Source organism: Pezoporus occidentalis, unplaced genomic scaffold (genome assembly GCF_034315485.1).
Source record: "Pezoporus occidentalis ecotype Australia unplaced genomic scaffold, CSIRO_AGI_Poc_V1 ctg267, whole genome shotgun sequence".
NCBI lineage: Eukaryota > Metazoa > Chordata > Aves > Psittaciformes > Psittacidae > Pezoporus > Pezoporus occidentalis.
The window spans coordinates 118,366-140,770 of record NW_026914578.1 but is presented as its reverse complement, the minus strand read 5'-3'; the positions used below and the strand labels follow the sequence as shown (position 1 = coordinate 140,770).

At 49.8% G+C, this 22,405-nt stretch overlaps 1 protein-coding gene across 7 annotated transcripts in view; it reads right to left on the bottom strand.

The window, feature by feature from the left end:
• The window catches only part of DNAJC6 (DnaJ heat shock protein family (Hsp40) member C6), a 51,634-nt gene extending 31,360 nt beyond the window's left edge, over positions 1 to 20,274 (bottom strand). Inside the window, exons 1-2 of one of the 7 annotated variants that reach the window (XM_062624422.1) lie at positions 19,987 to 20,274; positions 8,077 to 8,242 (exon numbers count right to left, since the gene is read on the bottom strand). In XM_062624422.1, coding sequence (XP_062480406.1) covers positions 8,077 to 8,089 — 13 coding nt within the window. In that variant the 5' untranslated portion in view covers positions 8,090 to 8,242; positions 19,987 to 20,274. Of the gene's footprint in view, positions 1 to 8,076; positions 8,398 to 12,824; positions 12,920 to 19,986 lie in introns of those variants that run through there. The other 6 variants (XM_062624420.1, XM_062624415.1, XM_062624416.1 and 3 more) reach the window with 6 other exon arrangements.
• Between the last annotated feature and the right edge of the window lie 2,131 nt (positions 20,275 to 22,405).

Below are 22,405 nucleotides of genomic sequence, written 5' to 3'. Positions count from 1 at the left end.
GGTTTACCTCAGTCTGCCCAGACTACATGTAACAGTACCTTCAATGTCAACTTGCATTTGACTGTCCTTAGAGCTACTGCATGTGTTTTCTGTAGAGATGGAAAGACCTTCCCTGCTCCTCACCATGGCTCTTCTCTAGAATAGCATTAAAGCCTTCATGTTCCGCCCTCCCCAAAAAGAGGTTAGCTCAGGACTACTAAATGCTCCTCTGTATTCTCTTTCTATGGTACCACGAGAGCCTGACACGACGATGAGGAAAAACTTGTTCGCTGCTGCGTACGTGTCCCAAATTCCACATTTCTGGAAGGTTTTTGCCACTTGCGGCTGCTTCCTCCCTCCCCACAAAGTATTTTGAGGGGGGAAGGGTTGTTTGCTTGCCTTTTCCCCCCTAGACTATTACCGGGACACGTCAGGAAAAGGGAGCAAGGGAGCCTTTGTAGAAATGGCCTTTTAAAGGTCCCCGATCTGACAGAAGCTGAGCCGTTGTTGTTGTGGCTCCGGCAACAAAGCCTGCATTGTTTTTAAGGAACACTCAGCAAAAACTGATCCTATTTGTACTGCTGCCTCCCCCAGCGCCCCGCAGCTGGCGCAGGAGCAGCCGCAGCTCACGTTCCTCCGGCAGGCAGCGATCCCAGCAAAGCCTCTGTAACACGGGACATGATTCCACACCAGCGTTGAGGGATACACAGCCAGGCTGCTGTGGCCCTGCCCTCATAGAACGGGTTGGAAGGGAGCTTAAAGCTTATCCAGTTCCAACCCCTGCCACGGGCAGGGACACCTTCCACTAGAGCAGGGTGCTCATTGTTTTTAAGGGCTTTACCTCAGCATTGCAGAGCCCATGCTGCGTGTGAATGGGAGGAGGAGCAGCCCTGGTGCAGGCATTCCTGCCACAACATGATTACAGCATCCTCATATAGGTATGTCATGTATGGAGGGTGTATGGGTGTAAAAAATGGACAGCCAACCAAACAGACCCAGGTAAAGCAGAGTTCTCGCACCCCTGGGTATCCTCAGCATCCCCGGGTACCCTCAGCATCCCAGGCCCTACCATTCCCCACATTGAGTCTATCTTCCATGCTCAGCACTTCATCTTTCAGGGGATCACAAAGCAACTTGCAGACATTACTGGAAGGGTTTAAGCTCCCTTTCCAAAGGGGAGGGTGGTTGGTAATTCTAAATGAGTATCCCTGGGCAGGTGGCTCCTTTACATCCAGTGATAATCAATAGCCTTTATATCCAAGTGCTTTGTCAGCTACACTTTAAGAGCACAATCTCAGTGCCCTAAAGCCCAGTCCTCCCTAAGCATTCCTTCCAGCATGTATCTCTTTTCTGGACAGCTGAACCTTATCACATTTAAGCAACTCTCTAAACCATCTATGCTATTATATGCACTTACATCCTCCCTTATATCAGATGTAGCCTATGTGTCATAATTACATCAACTTTTCAATAGGCACTGAGCAGTGTTTTACAATGGGGCTGGAGAGAAAGCAGCTAAAACAGTGATAAAGGGGCATTCACAGGAAAAGAGAGTGCTTCTACCTGCAGAAATGACTTGGGGAGCTGCTCAGGCTCAAACAGACCCTGAAAACTGATTATTCCCCTAATCGTTTTTGCTAGCAGCCTCATCTGTCCCCTCCTCCATCACTGCCCCAGGTTCCTGGTAAATTCCTTACCAGGCTGAGCACAGGTATCTTCAGGTGTTATTCTGTGAAAATAAACAGCAAAACACACGCAGAGAAGAGCTGCAGGACAACGACAGCAGAACAGGCTCCAACACTTGGTAACACCATCACTGAGACCCCCCAACCCCAGGTTTCACTGATGCTGATGCTTTAGAACACATAATGGAGGCAGGCAAGCAGAAGTCTGCCGTAGCAAGTGTAATGCCTGAGAAAAGAGGTCAAAAAACCTCTGGGAATGACTTAGGGGTGGCCAAAGGGAAGTTTTGGAGCAGGCTATGAAGATGTTTGGGCTCTCTAAGGGCACAGGGAGGCAGGAGATGCACTACGAGCCAGGGAGCCTAATGCAAGCTAAGGGCTCACCAGACCATGAGTCTCCCCCAGAACATAGCCAGCTTCAACACAGGGGCAGAGCCAGAATCTTTCAGTGTTCAGCACAGACCCATCTTGTGGTGCAGACAACCCGAGCATTAAGAGATCTTCAATAATTCATTCAAGTGAGCAAGCAGTTGAGGCTTTTTTGTTGTTGCTTGGGTTTACCTGCAGCTTTCCAGCCTGGCACTGCACCTATCCAGAGCTTTGGCCCAGAACAGATAGAAACTGCCTCAAGACTTCAAGGTGCAGTACTACCTGCCCAAGAGCTTCCTGGCAGCTTTACCTCTAACAGGTAAAGTGCCCTTCTCACTGCTAAAAGCTACGAGCACCCTTCTCAGATGAAGTCAGGCTGGGAAAATAAAGCCATTATGAGCTGACAAGGTGCTCGGATAGTACAGACCCTGGGAGAAGGAGAGGCAATAGGATGAACTGAGAAGCTCCTGATGGAGGTGCTTTGAAAAGGAACAGATTTTGGTTCACACATTAAGGAACTGCTGGCACAGGCAGATTTCTGTGTGTTTCTGTTGGCAATGCACATCCAAACGTCCCTTTCTCTGCCCAGGCTGGGACAGGATTGCTCCCCTCCCATGGGAAGCACTGGAGCCACTGGCACCACATAGCGCCCTGTAGGGTAGAGAAGCCTGAGGACTTCTTTGTGTGCTTTCCTATGATAAAATGCTGCAACGAATACAGTATGAGCCCAAGGCTTTCTGTTTGAGGGTTCGTTTGAGACTGCCTGAAACTTCATGGACCTGTGAAGAATGAAGCTATTTCTGCCTTTCCTTGAGAAACAGCAACTAAAGAATGCTGCTCGCACCACCAACGAAGCAATATGGAGGATTTCCATGAAGAAGGGGGTTTGTTTCCATGCTTAGAATAGTGATGCTGGGGGGGGGGGGGAAATCGCCCCCCAGCACTGTGCTAAATTTGTTCCATTTGTTCTATATTTTGCCATATGAAGCTCATCCTGCGGTGAACAGAACGCGTGTGAGGCTGGAATACTGAGCTCCCAGCACAAGCCATGCAATTGCTCTTTGAAGTTGATTGCCATTCTCTCTGCTTCTCCTCCCTGTCAAAACAACAAGGAAAGAAAAACCCTACTGCCAGCCCCGAATCATTCAAGTGTCCAAAACACCCAAGCAAACAAAAGAGTTATTAAACCCAACCTCCCCGCTGGAAAACGCATCTAGAAGAGAATACAAGACAACATTGTCAGCGGCGGGCTTTGTCCCCGTGCCAGTGACACGGAGACGTCTCTCTTCTGACTCAGTGAAAAGGAATCGCCAGGGTACAAGAGATTATGTTTGCAAGTGTACAACAGTTCAAGAAATCCCAGCTTCAACACTTGCTGTTTATTTAAAGCCCTTTTCTTTTGTGGTTGCTCTGCCCAAGGAAGCACGTAGCACAGGCAAGCCTATCCCCTGAGTGCTTAAAAGCTACTCTGTAGATTGGCCCGCTTATAAACACCACACAGGAGCACAGAAAGAGGGGTTTTTCCCTTTTCTAACACGTATCCTTGCTGTTACTCATATCTTATTTCCTAGGACCTCTTCTTTTAATGCTCAGCCAGCTGCTAAGAAAACATCATTGAACGCCGCAGCAAAAACCTAAATAAATTGCTGCTTCACTGCCTGCTCCTCATCTTGTGAGCACTTAACACCAAAGAGACCAATTTGGTTTTGAGCTCACAACGGTTTGTGTCCTGACAGCTTAAGCTCAAGTCTCCCATTAGCTCTCCTTCTCGCCATCCTCAAACCTCCAGCCCCAAGTCCAGCATGGTTTCTGAAGGAGCAGGCAGGTAGCAGTAACGTATAGGTCCCATTAGGTTTAAGTGCTGTGATTATGTTACTGTATTGCATCTAGCATATTCCATAGGAGCTGCTTTAAACACTTCACTAGGAGCTGAACATTCATCAGTTAAGGGCATGTGCTAAAGATGCACAGAGATTTTATGCCCACTTAAGGCATCACAGAATCCCAACTTGGATTGCGTCGGAAGGGACCTTAAAGCTCACCCAGTTCCAACCCCTGCCACGGGCAGGGACACCTTCCACTAGAGCAGCTTGCTCCAAGCCCCTGTGTCCAACCTGGCTTTGAACACTGCCAGGGATGGGGCAGCCACAGCTTCTCTGGGCACCCTGTGCCAGCGCCTCAGCACCCTCACAGGGAAGAGCTTCTGCCTAATGTCTAGGCTAAACCTGCAGATAAGCAGGAAGCTGTATGAACAGACCACACTGTGAGACATAAATCTGAGACTGAAACCACACACTGACCAATATTTCACCCTGACTGGTTCAAGTCTGACAAAGTTTAAAGCAGCAAAAGGCAAGGTCATCACATCAGCAGCATCAGATGCCAGCAGCAAACTCCTGCAGCCACCCTACCTGAAACGAAGCCTCTGCTCTTGGCTGCTTTGAGCTAAACCCAAGCCTAACAGCAAGGTGCTTAAATCACTGGGGGCTGGAGATTCCATTTATGCTGCCTGTGAGCACACAGGTACTCCAGGCTATACTTCAAGCAACTTAAATCATCACTACTTCACTCTAATAGCCCACGTTAGTGCTCCTCTGCATGGCATGGGTGAGGTTGGCAGAAGAATTGTTAAGCAAACTGAACCAAGAAGCATTTACCAATCCCAGAGACGTTGAAAATTGGAGTTTTCCATGCTCAGCCACTGGATACAGCCTGGCCAGCCTCTCCGTCCCAGCGCCAGCACCCCCAGGACACCAGCACAGAGGCCCCTCTGTACCATCTCCCTTCCAGCCCTGATCAGATCCTGGTATCCAACAGCACCCCCTTCCCCCATACAGGGTGATCTTAGTTCCCAGCTTTTGTTCCCTTTTTCTTTCAACACCAAGCCACACCGGTCCAAAAAATACTAAGCCAATAATCACAAGTACTCAGAAGTTACAGCAAAGCTGCAACCACTGATTATTTTCATTGCAAGAAATCGTTTATGAGATTGCGAACCCACGCTACGAGATGATGCTTTAACATCTAATACTTTGCATTAAAGAAAATGAATAGACAAACCCAGCAGGGGCCCACTTCCTCAGCTCGTGTGAGTTAGTGTCATTGCAGCAATGGCACATACAGCCACGCTAGCTAAACCGGCAGCAATTTGCCCCCGAATTGCCAGCACTTTGCCTGCAGCACAAACCCTCACCCGTCTAACTTCTGTAATCACTTCATCCACAGGCACATCTTGCAGAGAGCAAAGGTCGTTTGTCTATGCCCAAAGAGCCTTGCCCTGGTGCAGATGAAACTTAATGCATGGGGAGAGACAAGGAAGGTTTGAGTCTCCAACTATTTAATGTAATTGAAGATGCCATTTAACGGCACCGAGGCAGGCAAACCACAGCACTGCACTCAGCCTGCTGCACCCAGGGGCCCACATTGCCTGCTGACACCGAGCTGTACCCCAGGACAGCTTCACCCCTTAGCTACAAACAGCCATTTCATTAACTCAGGCAGCAGCTGATCCCACCACGCGTGAAACCATTGTTTAAAACCAGAAAATAAAGGGAAACCTGGAACATAAGGGAGGTCAAGTGTGTGGGATGCACGTAACAAGCTCTGATGTGGCCAGGGCACCTCAAGGGGTCTGCCACCTAATGTCACAGATGAAAGGCTCCCCTGCCCCACCAAAACCCGGCCGCACACCTCCCTTGCACCATCACCGCTTTATCTCACCCCTCTCCTTCCCACGGAATTCAGGTCTCTTTTCCCACCTGATGGGCTTCACCACTGCCTATCTTAGTGATCTAGACTTTGGGGATCATTCCTGGGAAAAGCCTGAGGTATTTATAACACAAACACATTCTCTATTCGATAAAACAAAGGCCAGAAGGTGGGTGGTGTTTTTTCTTTGCTCCTATTAAGCCAAATCCCCAGCCACTTGATTTTCCTGTCTCTCACACTGCTTCCCCATTCCCCCCATAACAATCCATCCTCCCCCTGCATTAAAGATAAATCATGTCCCACAACTCATGAGCGGCTCCAATTATCAAAGCACCAGAAACCACAAGCACACCTGAGGGGTGGATTGGCTTCTTCAAGCTTTCATAATTTCATACTTGACAAAGAAAAATGTTTTTGCAATGAACTGATTAAAATTAGGCATTTATCACCATAAAGTGCTCAAATGAAGAAGGCAGGAACAAGTACGGAGCTCAGGTTTAGAACAGAGCATTACACTCAATACACCTGGTTTTAATTTCATGTGAAGATTTAGAATCACCCACCAAAAAGCCCTTATAAAACAGATTAAGCATTAACGAACCTATAAATTTGATTCAAGGGCCATATTAAGGCCTGAGGTTTGATGCTGCTTAGGCATCAGGTGTGTCGTGTAGCACCAGTAAAAATTAGGTAGTGAGAGTACCAAAGTGAGCTAAAGGAAGCAAACTCCAGCTGACACAGATCTCTCCACCATTAACTTCCAAATCCCAGGCACAGCCCTTGATCAAGCCCGTGTGGTTAAGGGGAGAACACTCTAGAAACTGATAGAGGGCATTAATACAATTAATGCTCTGGGATGTCTTGAGAGTTAGAGGTGAGTATTGCACAAAGCCTTTAAATGAGGGTATATTCTAGCTACCCATGAGCTCGTCAGGGAGTGCACTGGCTTGAGGAAACCAAACAGAACAATTACAACAGCAATGCTCAATGAGACACTGAGCTGGTGCTAGGCAAAAACTGCAACTTGACACGAGCTGCAGCACGCTCCCATGCTGTCTGATGCCAACACCACCTTCCACCACACGGACACCTTTGGTTCCTAAAGTTCCAGGAAACTCATTCAGGGAATAGCTTTAATGATATACATTAAGCTGACCGCAATATCTAACCATCGCAGGAGGTGCCAGTGTGAGAATCCAAATAACTGTAACACAGCAGCCTACTGTGAGTAGGAATCTACTGACACATCCTGTGATTACAAACAATTGTAGCAGAGATATCACAGCAGCAAATTTAAATGCATTTACAAAGTGCGGGAGTAAAACAAGTTAAAAACCAAAGCCAAGCCTCAAAAGAACTCTTGAAAGCAAATTCAAATGGCAAGGAGGGGGAAGAGGAGAACACAACTCAACAACACAGCAGAGCAAACGTGAAAACAAAATCAAGGTAAGAATCAACCCATCCGAGCCAAGACATAGCTCATTGGGGTGGGGGATTTTCCCTTACGAAAAAGGTTGGTTTAACCTTAAACCAAAGGTGATGTGTTTTAAGTACTTGCTGAGTGCCCTGGGCCCACCCCTTTCTTTCATGGAACAGTACAGATATCGCTGCACATCACCCCACTATAAACAGGCAGACATCCAATTCAGTCCCCCACAACCAGTCAGGGTATTTCTTTGCACAGGTTTGTGCTTTGGAAGTTCTCCACAAAGGCTGCAGATGTTCATTGTGATGGGCGCATGTAACCAACCAGAACCAGTTGGTTTGGAGAGAAGACTTAAAAGCCATCAGATGAGCACTCTCGATTACTGGTTATCCAGGCAAATTTGAACCTGTGATTTAGAGGTGGAGAGCTCTCTATCCCATTACCAGTCGTAAAGGCCATCTGGTCCCCTACTCCCTGATTAAAAATGGTTCATGCAGAGTGCATCATCTATCACAATTAATCCAATTCAGTTTGGCGAGGGGGGAAAGAAAAGTAATGACTATTCTGGGAAATAAGTCAGTTGGGGAAAGAGCCCAAAACGCTCCATCCATTTTAGCTCCTGAACAACCTTGTTCTCTTTGGGGGTGAACAGAGGAGTCGACCACGAGCCGGTGATTTCCACACGCAACCCTTGGTGGGATCACCTTCCTCCCGCCGCCCTCCCTCGGACAAAGGGCCGCTATTGTCCCCGGCTCCACAGCCTCCCTTCCCCAGGCACCCCCATTAACACAACCCCACCATGAAGCAGCCAGACCCAGCCCCGCACCTCCCACCCCAACGTTCCCCCCCTTTCCCCATCCCCACGCGTGCGGCGGGGACCCCCATGGAGGCGCCGGGCGGGCCCGCTCCTACCTGAGCTGTCCATGGTGCTGCCGCCCTCGGCGCGGGGCTGCGCCTGCTGCTGCTGCTGCTGGTACTGGTGATGCTGATGGTGCCGCGCAGGGCTCCGGCCGCCCGTCCCCGTCGCACCGGCCCCGGCCTTGCCCCCTCCGCCGCCGTCAGCGCTGCTGTCCACCAGCTGTAACGATTCATAGCCGTCACTGCCCGGCTTTTTCCGGTAGCTCCCGAGCAGGCTCATGGGCGCACCGGGCGGAGGAGCTCCGCTGACGCCGCGGCCAGGAGGGGAAGGCGAGTGCTCCGGCCGCCCCGAGGGGAGGAGAAGGGCGGGACGGCACCGGGAGGCCGCCCCCCCGCCTTCCCTTCCTTTCCCTCCCCGCCCCGGCGCCGGTGCCGCCCCGTCCCGCCCCTCCGGGGCCCGGAAGCAATCGGCGAGGCCGCCGCCCGAGCGTCCGAGCTGCCCGGGCTTCAGGCCGCCGGTGGAAGTGGCGTTAAGTTAATGAGCGATGGGGCGCTGGAAGCGCTGCAGCAGCCCCAGGGAGATAGCGGCCAGAGAGATTACTTAGCAAGATCTACCCCGTTTCCCTCCCTGGGCTGCCGTGTGTTCTAGCAGCCTTGCCCCAAAGAGGTCCTTCAGCTCGGAGGGCTGGGCTGTACTGCAGGTGTGTTCTCCGAATAGCGATCGACATTACGATCTATCACAGCAGTGAAAGGTGCGTTCCCTGGGAACGAGCCAAGGTCACCGAGTTACCGGCTGACACAGCCAATTCTGCAGCCTGGAGGAGGAGGGGTGGCACAGCAGCTCTGCGCTGAGCCTCCAAAAACCTAAAGGGCATCCCTGGCTCAGCGTAACACTGCATCTGTCTGCGGGCAAGTAACTGGTGGGTGTCCAGAACCACAGCGCTGATTCATACAGCACACCACAAGGGATGCAGCAGCATCCCAAGCCCCGGCCTGTGCCGCTACTGGCTTCAAACTGGTGGCATCCAGCTGAAGAAGTGCTACCCCTGACTCCTGAGCTGTTTCTGTTGTCAGGTCTTGGCAATATATTTTTAGCTGTTCACATGTAGACAGACTTTAGACCCACACAAAGTGTGTCCTTGTCCTTGAACAACTGATGAGCCATGCCTCGCTCAACACATTCTGCAGCCACAGTAAATCATAATTTCATTGTACATGGAACAGGGGAGCTGAGGGATGCTCCAAGGGAAATGACCACTATTAAACTCTCCTAAATGGGTTTAATTTTAATTTAAGGAGAAAGGAATGCAAAAAGAAACCGCAGCATCCAGACACGAGTACACCTTCAACCTCTTACAGAAAGGACAGAAGGTCCTTAGAAAAACAGTGTGTGTTTGCTTCTAAAGTATTATTAACATCAATAAGCACTAACTATAACTTGAAATGCCATGTTGGACAGGACTTGGAGCAACCTGGTCTAGTGGAAGGTGTCCCTGCTCATGGCAGGAGATTGGGACTAAATGAGCTTTAAGGTTCCTTCCACCCCAAACCATTCTAAGATTATTATTGACACTTGGTTTAACCTTTCCTGCTCAGCACTCCAGGGCAGTGAGCACCTGGTACAGCCATACCTAGTTATGTTTCCCTAGCTCCTGCAATTTGACATTACAGTGTGAATAAGGTACAGCTGTGACCCAAAGTTCTCTCACAAAAACTCAAGCAGATTTACAAACAGCAGACAAAAAGGAACCAACCTGGTTGGTAACCGGTTCAGAGTCAGCAGCAGTAACAGCTTGAACTCAAGGTTAGAATAAGGTATTTTCTACCCCGTCATTACTGGGATCTTAATACATTGCTCAGTATGGAGCAGTGTATGGACTGCAATGCTCACCATTAGGAATAGGTCCCCTTTCCCCTTGGCACCCATATGCAGCAACTAATAAAGAAAGAATAAAATCACAGGTACATTTACTAGGGATCACATCTGTAATCTCTCCCAGTCAACCTTACATACAGTTCCTGTGCTCTAGGATAAAAAATGGGAAATCCGGGGGTTCAAGATGATTTTCATTTCTTTCGCTTGCCCAGAACAGCTCAAACACACAAAACAAGAGGCTGTCAAGTGAAGGAGGCACACCAAGGCTGTGTAACTCTTCAATGGGTACTCAGGTTTGCCTACACTGGACACAGCTGCAGCCTGTTACAGGGAATGAGCTGTGGAATCTGGCACAACACAACACCCTACACAACCTGTTCCTCGCCTTAAACCATCACCTGTGATATCTAGCCTGCTCTGTCACCTTTACCCATCCACTCAAGAAGCTCAGCTTAGGCAAACGTTCATCTCCTAACTCCAAACTCATCTCTCTCACTGGTGAGCACCAAGGACCTGTCTGCATTAGGCAGCAAGGGCAAAGCCCTGCTGAAGATGCTCTCATGGAAAAAGGGCACAAGCATGAGGAGAGGTTCGTTCCAGCAGGAGTTACAGCTGCCCTTCTCCAATTCCCATGTCGTACTTCCCCAGCTCCAATCTCCTTGTCACTGCCCACGGGAGCCTCACAGCATGCCTTTGGCTCCACATTTCCTACCCGGTGTTAATGCTGCTGCCATGTCTGCAGAGGCAAAGCACAGTCCTAGTTGGAAAAGAAATTGCTTCTCCTTGTTGAATCCATCATTAATTAATTTCTTTCCACATCTGTCCCAGAGTTCTGTGGGATCAGGGCTTGCTTTGCCTCCAAGGAGATCCACCACCATAGCCTGAAGCTCTACCCTGAAGAAGGAGGCTCTGCAAAGCACCAGCACAGGCACCGAGTAGGGACAGAGCAGCCTTTGCAGGGAATATGGGGGCAGAGGAGGGAGGAGGAAAGAGACTTCAAAACCCCATCCTTGCTTGTAATTACCATGGCTACAAAAAAAAAGAGATGGGATTAGGGAAGCCCATTGTGTGGGATTCAGTTGAAGCTGCACTTATCCATGCATTTTTCAGCCCTGTGGGAACTTTAGCTGAAGAGAACATACAGAGTAATATTCCCTTCTCGCCCAGTTCTCCCTTTCAGTTGGGCTAATGAAGGGCCACACAGTTTCTCTCTTTTAGACAATTCCAGTATAAAGAAAGCTATATACAAATCCAACCAAACAAGTAACATGTTAAGGGCACATGACTTTCAAAAAGGAAAGAGAAGAAGGAAGAGCTGGAAAAATTCATTAACATCCTTGCAGATTTATCGAGCGGTGGCTAATGATACTGCGGAGCGATGATGTATTCCGTTTGAACACTGAGGCTGGCAGGTGCCATTAAGGCTGTGGGAGATGTTAATGACATGCTAAGGAGGATTGTATGTTGCTCAAGACTCAAGAGATGCAGACTCTCCCCATTACTGACCTTGGAAGAGGCAACTGATTTGCCAGCCTCTCTTTGTCTCTGTCTGGGTTGCAGCCTCTCCTGGGGAAAGCCTCTTTTCATAGCTGTAATCAAGCATCAACCATGCTGAGGTGCAATTTCATCTTTCCACCTCTCCTCCGACTAGAGCAAGAGCTAAGGTGAAATGTTCCACCCCTATTACTTCAAGAACACATTCAAACCGTGGAGTGTTGTGCAAATGACAGCTATAGCTTGAGCATTCATTTACCACCTGGAGCAATACCTTTAAAACTCAACACACTGAAGACTTCTTCCAGAGTTACATCGCTGTGAGCAATGAGCTCTCCCTGCACAAAGGGTTTCTGCAAGAAGCCCAGACCCAGGTGTGTGCACAGAGGTAGGCATGCGGGAAGTACCAGCTATGCTGTATAACACGAACTTCTATCACTGCCTGGACAAAAACGCATGCATTAAGAAAAGTCAGACTTGCTCAAGCAGCTTTCACATTCCTCGAATGTATTTCACATTTCCACTTTCATATTGCAGCCCAGGGCAGTCCCTTCTCTCTGCAGTAATTTCTTTCCTCATTCCTGTCTGCCCTTGCTCACATGAACCTCTCTCCTCGCTGGTCACTGGGCCATCAAAACATACCCCAGAGAATTAACAGTTTTGCCTTTTCCCTCCTCAAAGCACCTTTAATTCAGACTCCTGAATTCAGGCTGCCCTCAACGTTCCTATAACAAGCACTCCGTAGAATGGGCTTTCCCAAAACCAGGCAGCACAGCACAAGCTCTTTAACTCTTCTGCCTTTCCTTGACACTTCAGAGGGAGCATCCCTGGCATTCAGCCACAGTTACACCCTAGAGATCCCTTTAGTGAGCCACCCCATCACACGCTACCCTGTTCCCAGGGCTGGGAGCTGTGCTAGGAGCCAGGCTGCCAGCAGCAGGGGGCTTTAACAGCTGCATAAACTGAAGCACTTTGATCAGCTTTTGATGGCCTGAAAGGATAACAACCAGCACCTTTTTGTGCTTGTTTAGTACCCAGACCTACAGCACAGCCATTGCCACACATCTTAGGTAGCGAGGTATTCTGACACTTCATCTAGCTCATCACCAAAAACTTGGTGTAGTACAGACATCTTTCCTGCCCTAAAACCTAGCTGGGTGGAGAACTGACAGCTGTGTCTACCTCAGCGCCACATTCACCCCAGAAGCCCCACATCCTGATAAAACACAGACCAAACCAAACTCCTAGCCCTTCCCCAGCCACCACACCGAGCCACAAGGTTACAGCCCCACTCACAGCCCTTAACCCCACTGCGCAGGGAAGAATGTGCTCCACAGGCAGCAGTTCTGACCCTAGGGCCTACAGCACTCTTCCACCAGGAAAGCAAGAGCATCACCACAATTTGATGCCAGCCCTCTCATCCTGCACCCACCCCATAGCAATTTTCCTCTGGCAAGTACCCATTCCTTATACTCTTAGGAGAAGCACCTCTCCCACTGCCTACCTCTCCAGGGAGCACTGACACCAGCATCTCCATCCCAGGATGCTGAAGGCCTCCACAGCTGCCAGCACTTTGAATAAGAGCCTCTTGTTTAACCCTGGTGAAGCAAACCTGATTGAATTGATGACAACCAACAAGCTCCTTGGCTAGGAGCACCTCACTTACCGTCAGTGAGCAGCACAGATGAGCTGTAAGAAGCAGTGCCCCTGCATTGTGGGTCATTATTGCCTTAGATAAAGAATACCTGAATTTTTCTATTTTATTTTTGGCCTGCTGCGTTCTAACAGCAGCCAAAGACCTTAAACCCTTAAGCCATGCAGCACCATTTGAATTAGCTTCAAGGTCTTGCCCCTTGATTGCATGTGCTGCTCTCCATTCCGTTCACCTGCTTCTTGTCACTGCAAGTGATACCAACCCTCTTTGCTTTACTTCTTGCCTAAGAAAACCAGAACCAAGATACCTCCTCATCAAAACAACGACTGTCAGATCAGCCTCAACCTTTACAAGGAGCACTGAATACACTTTTACATATACAACCAAAGGATTTGGAACTCATCTCCAAGACCAGCTTAGAAAAACAGTGTCTGCTGAACAATCATTCTCTCTAAAATTAGCCAGATCCTCAGTCTGGGACTGCCTTGAACTTAGTCCCATCCTGTTATAGTGTTAGCTAGACCCTCCCTCCCCCTAGCAGGAGCCTTCCCATCACTCTTGTAGTCTATCTATAGGCACCAGCCTCCACTCTTGCAGGCTCTGAATGCGCTGAGGCAATCAGGGAGGATGTGTAAGGGTTTCTTTCCTGACAGTTCACTGTCATAGCAGTGGTGACAGCTGACAAAATAAACCCCCAGGAGCCAGCCCATTGCAGTTCCTACTCCTGTAGAATAAGCTCGTCACATTTCCATGTTGGGATGAGGTACGGATCGAGCACAAATGGCTTTGGGGTATATGTGATGTACGCAGCAAGGATCCTGCCCTCTCATCTGGAGGCTCCATTCACTGCTCAGGAAGTGCCATGGGCTGGCCAGGAGAAGTGATTCCCATAACGTGAGAGCAAAATGGGTAGAGGCTCTTGGTGCAGAGCCAGAAATCAGATTTCAAAGCAGTAGCTGGACTGGTGCTGAGGATAAATAAGTGGTCCTTGGACTGGAGTCAAGGATGGCCGTGTGGTTCCTGTCTCTGCACATGGGGATAGTGTGTCCATGCTTGGGCTTGCTGGAGAAATAAGGAACCATCACAGCCTACCTATGAGCAGTTACCTGGCTGGAGTGCAGTGAGCCCCCAGGAACAGGCCAATAGGGCTGGGTTACATGGATCCAGGTGGGGAGAGGGGGGTCAAATGCTCTAATCCTTTGTTAACCCCACTCAATATGCAGGAACTCCCAAACTGGCCCTTCCTGTTTTGCTCATTTCTAATATATAGCAAAGGTGGTCCTGAGAAAGGTTGAGTTGATTTTAAGTGTTAGACTCAGTTAAACCCTTGCTTTCCTTCATCAGAGGAAGCCTCGAGCCTTTGCTGCAGTGAAACCTAACTGCAGTACCCAGCTTCAGCAGCTGAAGCTCCAGTGACCGGGTTCTGCAATGGATGGACACTGACAACCATATTGACAAGGATTTGTCAAGCAACAGCACTAATTTCGTATCAGAGGTGTTCATGGCCCTCCTGCAAGCATCTGGAGAAGGAAACCCTTGTTGGCAGGAGCACTGATGGCAGGAAAAGCACCACAACCACTCCCATAAAAGCATTCCTTCTGCTCAGAGACCACAGCTTGAGTATGCACTGTAGTGATAGGACAAGGGGTAACGGGTTCAAACTGAAACAGGGGAAGTTTAGATTGGATCTAAGGAGGAAATTCTTTCCTGTGAGGGTGGTGAGGCACTGGAATGGGTTGCCCAGGGAGGTTGTGAATGCTCCATCCCTGGGGGTGTTCAAGGCCAGGTTGGACAGAGCCTTGGGTGACCTGGTTTAGTGTGAGGTGTCCGTGCCCACGGCAGGGGGGTTGGAACTGGATGATCTTCAGGTCCTTTCCAACCCTAACTGTTCTATGGATTCTATGATTCTAACTATTCTATGATTCTATGATGCTCCTGAGACATCTGGAGGCTTTGAGTGGGACAGTTTCACCCCGTGCTGTCAGAAACCTTAGCAGATGACTTGTCTTTGATTCTCTTACTATCTCCTCTCCCATCCTTTCCTCTCCGTGACAGCACACACCATTAAGAGCATTGCTGTGCCTGCCTATTGTTGCGTTCCTTGCCTTGCAGCCCTGTTGAAGTGCTGTCAGGATGACACACAACTCACTCATTCCAGCCCAAGACTTTGGTTCGGAGTATTTAAGGACTTGACTGGCTCCTCAGCAACGCTGAGCTGTGGAGCTGCTTGCCAAAGGCTGCTGTCGGTGCTAAAAATGTTCGTGCTTCACCGACAGAGTGCAGAAACGTATGGGAAAACCCAGTCTATGAGGAGCCATTAAATAGGACTGTGTGCTCAGGAGGGCCCCAGCCTCAAACTGTTGGAGGGTTGGAAGCTCTACAGCCATTCATACAACTCCTCTGGCCAAAATCAGACACTTAGGTGAGAATCAGATGGTTTGCTGCCTATCTGCCGTTCATTCATTTCCCATTCGCTGTAAGTGGCTAAATACCAAGAAGAATCCAGGTATAGCCCTCCTAAAGCCATTTGTGAGCCTGCAAGATACATTTATATGTGCTCCCTGGTAGGATGAAAGGCAGGAGCTGAGAAACACACAAATATTTCCATTAGCAACGGAAGTTCCGCATTTGTTAACCAAGACAGAACTGGGGCCATAGATGCCCCATGGATTTGGAAAAATCTCAGCTTTACATTAAACCTGCCTGCAGCTTGCAAGGAGTTACAAAGCTGAGTTACTCGGCGCTCTTGTAATGCAAGCGTGCATGAGCACTGGTATTTAGAACAAGACAGTGCCCAGATCGTGGGGGTTTTGAGCACAGAAAGTCCAAATATTGAATTTCTTGCAGCAGGTGATTGTCTGCATTGGGAAAAGGGCTGGTGGTGAAAGCAAGGAGGAAAACGATACAAGGGAGTCACCGCAGGGTGGCTTCAGCCACTGCTGATGTGCTCAGGGTCAGACTCCAGCAGCAAATAATGCAATGGAAATAGGGAGCTCAGACCAAGGACCCCTCCGCACACCGAGTCTTCCCATGAAAACAGAAGGGAGATTCCACCGGCACTGCCAGCCCATGCTGATGGCTGTGGCTCACCCCATCCACTCATTGCTACTTCGTTTGAGGATGTATGGGATGGAGGCTTCCTTTGGGGGTGGGCCAGGGGATGAATGTCCTCACTCCAAGCTTCAAAGGGACGGTTTCTCTTGGGTGGGTGTGTAAGTGAGGTCTGGTGGCAAAGGTTAAGAAGACACAGATGAGTCAGAAGGTTAGCCAGAAACCCACCGCGTCCCCATTACAGTGGTTCTATCCTCTTACAGATTTGGGCAGCATATTTTTTATCTAATACTAATAGGAAAAATTACATTATTAGAGCTTTGTTGTTCTGGCTGCTATATAAAGCATTGAAACATGATGTCTCCCTCAGCTCGCAGCATCTCCTGACTTACAGGCCCTGCATCACACCCAGCTGATGCAGTTTGGGTTATAACTGCTCATCCTTTCCAAAGTAATACCGAAGCTGTCTCTCCAAGGCTGCATCTGCTCTCTCCCACGGTGCTGCTTTCAATCCATGTGGTGCTCTGCAGTTTTGGAAGAATGGCTTGGACATGATTCAAGGGGAGAGTCACCCAGTCGCATCGGCATGGGAATAGCTTGCAACAGATCATCGTGGATGCAGGCTGTAAATTCAGCAGTACAGGAGCCAGAAGTCTGGTCCTCAGTGACTTTACAAGCAAGGCAAGGAGCAAGGCTGGGTATGATGCCCTCATCCTTCTCCTTGTGACCAATACACACCATGAAAGGCAGCAAACCCCAGTTCAGTGTCTCCTACAACACTAACTGAATCAGCATTCTTGGGGGATGCATTGCTGGGATGCCTACAAGGCACCGAGCAATAGAAAAGCTTCATGAACATCAGGGCCTTGAGCAACCTGGTGTCCCTGCCCATGGATGAAAGGGGAACTGGATGAACTTAAGGTCCCTTCCAACCCAAACCATTCTGCGATTCTATCCAAATGAAGCTTGACTCAGCAGAAAGGATTCAAAGCAACCTCCCTCTCCTGGCAACGCCTCCAGCACTGCTGCATGGGTTCAGTGGGAGCTGCTCCACACTATGGGATGCTCTCGAACAGCCCTGAGTGAGGGGCAGGTTCCCCCCGATGGCTCCCCCCAGACCCAGCTCAGGTTTCCAACACCACTGAGAGCAGGAAGGAGTTTATCACCAGGTACATTCACCCAGCACCACTGCAGGAGCTGCTCTGTGCCTTGTGGCTCCCAGGCTGGGAGGTTGGTGTGGATGGGCTTCAGTTTAAACACCTCCCGAAATCTGTTGGGATGGACAGCAAATGCTGGGAGTGAATGTGGGCAGAGCCAGGGCCTGCCTGCATCCGACCCCTCAAAAGTTTTCCATGGAAACTATTCCTTGGAAAAGGAAATGGAGTGTTTGGGGGTTTTATCCCTTCAAAACACGGTCTGGGGAAGGGAATAAACTTCACAAGTTTCCTGCATGGCAAAGCCCCCCTTGCAGAGGAGTGGGAGAAAATCCTGTCCCTCGCCTCAGTCTCCCTGCACTGTTCTGCACACGCGGTTTCTTCACCTCTCTGCTTCCCAGCCAGGATTCAGGGATCCCATCCTCTTCTGGGTACTGAAGAAAGAGCTTACTCAAGAGAAAGAAATCTATCCGTTGCTTACCGTGCCAGTCAAAACAGGGCCTCGCATGCTATTGTAATGCAAACTACTGTAAGACTTCATGAAATGCTAGTTCTAATTCAATATGAAGAATAAAAAGTAATATTTAGAACATTTTCATATTGAGAGCTTCCTGTGGCTGCTTTATCCCCCCTGAAGAAGCAGCTATAATCCGTTTTCCACGGTGGATGGAAATGACAGTATCTCGATCCAGTACAAGCACAGCTGGGATTTCCACACCATGATCCCCCAAATCCACACCCAGCAAAGATCAGATCCACATGAGAAACTCCACAATGGTTTCAGGTATCTCTGCGTCTCCAGAGCATCCCACAGGAGGAGCAGCCACCCCCTTGGGTCTGGATGTTCCTTATACATTATAGGATCATAGAATGGTTTGGGTTGGAAGGGACCTTCAAAGATGATCTAGTCCAAACTCCCTGCTATGACCAGGGACATCTTCATCTAGATCAGGGTTCAACTAGATCTTTAACTAGATGCTTGTGTTATATCCTTTCCTATATCCCATACATACCCCATGGCAAGGGGTTGGACTAGATGATCTTTGAGGTCCGTTCCAACCGAAACCATTCCATGTTTCCATCCCTCGTGTGCTGCTGATGCTAACTGCCTTTGCAAAGGGAACTTCAGCCACCTGAGCAGAGCTGGAGGTGAGATAAAACACAACCCTGCGTGTCAGCACTGAGCAATACCCCAGTTTTGACCCCCAAACCTATGTGGCGCCTCCGGGTACCAAACTCTCCATCGCTATGGCCCAGCACTGCCCTTTCCCACCCAGCCCCTGGGCTGCCAACCACATTTTTCCAGCGAAGCGGGGTGGATTGTAGCAAATCCTGCCCCAAAATCCAGCTCTGGGGACTCGCGGCTGCGGGTGCAGCGGGAGGCCCCGGGATTAATCCGCAGCGGATTAGTCGGGTCAGCAATTAAACGCTGGCGCTTAACGCTGCTGGCGGCCCGCAGGGAAAACCTGGCGCTCAAGGACAAAATGCGGTTCCTCCTTAAAGGCTGCAGCCACTCCAAAATGCTGCATCTATCTGCTAGGAGCGGGGCTGGGACCATAAACAAGCCGGCGCTGTGACAGGCAGCTAAATATAGTGCAGCCCGGGTTGCCTTCCTGCCGCCTGTGCCATCTGAATTCCTTGGTACGCTGAGTTTTCATCTATATTTTGTTCTCAGGGAGGGCTATGACTAAGAGAAATCTACAGCTGAAGGGGCAGCAGAAGATGGAGGCCCCGGTCCAGATGCAGAAGGTGAATAAAGTCCGTACTTTGTGGACCTGGGGGCCTGTCCAAGATATCCCTCGCCCTTCTCCTCCTCCTCCTCCCTCTCCTCTCCTTGGCAGTACCCAAAATAAGGCTATAGTAACGACAGCCACAAATACATCAGTGAGACATTAAATATGTTCTGATTTAAAGCCACAGTGCTCCCGAGGTGATGCTGAGGGGGATAAACACCTACCTGGAGCAGCGGTGCCATAGGGAGCAGCCCCATCCCTGCTGTCCCCCTCCACCCCGGACACCCGGCCGGAGCTCCCTCAGAAAGACCAAAGCAAAAGCAATGATGTATGCACACAGCTGTGTATTTTTACTCTTTTTTTGGCCCAAAGTGGTGTTTTTAAAGGGAATGCAGCTCTGTGTTTGTGTCGGCATAAAAAAAAACAGGGGGGTTGAAGGTCAGCTCCACAGTGGTGTGCTGTGAGAGGCTGGACATCAGTATTTCATAGCAGCATTTATATACCCCCCATTACCCCTCCGGTAGGAAGTACAGCTATGTTCAGATACAGGTGACAGCTATTATTTAAAGCCAGAAAACCACTTCAATTTGATTCATTGACAGCAATATGCCCAAATGGCTTCCACCACCCTAAAATGCACAAACACCTCTTTTGGGCTGGCAAGAAGAAATGCTCGTTTTGGTATGGAATCACTGGGTGACCCGGAGCAGGAGGGAGGTTATTCAACACTCTGCGCCCAGGTAGAGCTTGCCGGATTCCAGCCCCTCTGCTTGCCCACCAGACAGGGCTGTCGAGAGGGGCAGTTTTCGGTGCAAACCCTCAAGCCCATTACACAGCCGGGCTCTAAAGCAGGGTTTTTCCCGAGCTGCAGGATCCCAGCGTGCGTTCCCAATGATTACTCAGCACAAACGCGCCGTAAACAAGGGCCCCCCGTTGATGGTGCCCCCGCCGCCGCCTCGCTGCTCTTCCCTCGCATCCCGCTCATGGCCGAGCTTTCCTTACCTCCCTTTTCAGCTGCGGGCATCCTCGGCTCCCGGCTCCTGCGGCGGGATCCCGGCTGCGCTCCCGCACGCCGCCTCCCCGCTCCTCATCCGGCGGCAGTCCCCGGTCACGGGGCGAAGACGACGATGACAGCGACGGTGGCCATGGGCTGGGGCGCTGCTGCCTGGGAAGTGCGCGCTGCTCCGGGCCCTGCCCGGTTATATTTGGGATTACCGAGACTCAGGGAAGGATGAGGATGGAGGCAGACATATCACATCTTCTAAAATGTGGCATGGAGTGGGATCTGGAGTCTGCAGGTCGGAGCCGTCGAGTGCAAAACGAACCCATCTTCTGTATTGATTCCTTTTTTGTTTTACTTTTGGGGGAAGGTGAAACCTTTTGGATGGAGTCAGTGGGGATGTGGCGTGTCATAGAGCAGGGAATGGGGCAATGTGCTGCTTGAGGTGCTTCCCCGGCTCCCCATTACTAGCTGCCACTAGGAAGACGCTATTAACTGCCCCCAAACCTTTATCACAGCAGATAACTATAACACCAATATGTTATACTGTCAACTATTATATATTATTATATAATATATATGCAGATTATAATATAAATATTACATATAATATCTATAACTACAGATGTGATGGGGTTACAAACTAGCAGTTCCATTTCTTCCAAGCAGTCATCAGTAACTCCAGCTATCTTCCTTGGGTATCCCTTATCCCCCCTGTACCTGAGCATCCCAGAAGCTTTAATCACTCTGCACAACACCCAGGGGAGGCAGAGCAGTGTAGAGACTGATGGGGAAACAACAGAGGAGCTCAAGGTACAGATCCCCAGGGACAGGTATGCAAAAGGATGATTTAAAGTAACCGGGCTGTAAAACAGCAGCGTGGAGCTCAGACAGCAAATAAGGAGCAAGATCCTGCAAGCCTTACATGAAGAAGCTCTTCCCTGTGAGGGTGCTGAGGCGCTGGCACAGGGTGCCCAGAGAAGCTGTGGCTGCCCCATCCCTGGCAGTGTTCAAGGCCAGGTTGGACACAGGGGCTTGGAGCAAGCTGCTCTAGTGGAAGGTGTCCCTGCCCGTGGCAGCGGTTGGAACTGGGTGAGCTTTAAGGTCCCTTCAACTCAAACCAGGCTGGGACTCTATGATCCTGTGAAACTGGGGGCTTCTCCCCATCTGCAAGGGACACGCACCCAAACCTGCCATGGCCAGGGACAGCCACAACACCCAAAAAGCAGCTTGTTCCTATGGGGCTGCTAGATAATTCTTTTCATTTCAGAACAACACTGCATCAAAATTCTCACCTTTCTCTGCTATCTCTATACATTGTGTGCTATCGATCCCTTAATAGAATCATAGAATCCTATGGAACTTCTGCCTAAGAGCTCATCTCAGTCTCCCCTCTGGCAGGTTAAAGCCATTCCCCTTGGGCTGTCCCTGCAGGCCCTTGTCCAAAACCCCTCTCCAGGTTTCTTGTCAGCACCCCTCGTACATGCCACAGGTCAGGACACAGGGATGGGGACACCGACCCTTGTTCCCCCCCCCCGCTCCCCTGGCAGCACTTGCGGAAGAGCCAAGGCTTTGGTCTCAGCTGGGTTTTCGCATTCCTCACAGATTCCTCTGCTTTTTGACCTTCAATCGTTTGTTTTCAGACTGAGTTCTTTTTCTGGCTTACACAGCAGTTCTTTTCCTCGTTGTATTTATCTGCCCTTGCACCCTCAGCCAGAGTTGCACAGAGGCATTATAGCCCAAATCCTGCACAGAGGCAATACATCCCAAATCCTGCACGGGGGCAATACATCCCAAATCCTGCACACAGTCAATACATCCCGAATCCTGCACGGGGGCAATACATCCCAAATCCTGCACGGGGGCAATACATCCCAAGTCCTGCATGGAGGCAATACATCCCAAATCCTGCACGGGGGCAATACATCCCAAGTCCTGCATGGAGGCAATACATCCCAAATCCTGCATGGAGGCAATACATCCCTCCTTGGCCTCTGGATTGCCATGACCCTGAGCCCCGGCATCACCCTCACCATGCCTCTGCTTCCTCACCTCCCAGGCAGTGGGTTTGCTGTTTATTACCCTATTGTTATTTCTCCTACTCATTTCTGAGTCTCTGCTTGTTCCAAACAGGGGCCAAAGGGCCCTGAGCTCCTATGTGGGAATACAAAACAGTTGGATCTGCAGATGGGTAGTGATGGGGGCAGGCACCTCATCTTATGGCTTTTAATCCCTGCTACCAAGTAACGTGATGGATTACACAGGGTGCAGGCAATGGCCAGAGCCTCTCCATGTCTTTTATTGGGGAAGTTAACTAGGAACATAAACCCCACTTTATGTGCAAGAAGGGTGGGAGGGAAGGAGAAACTCACTTAATCTGCACTGTCAGAACTGGCTTTTTAACTGTTATTTTGGGTTACC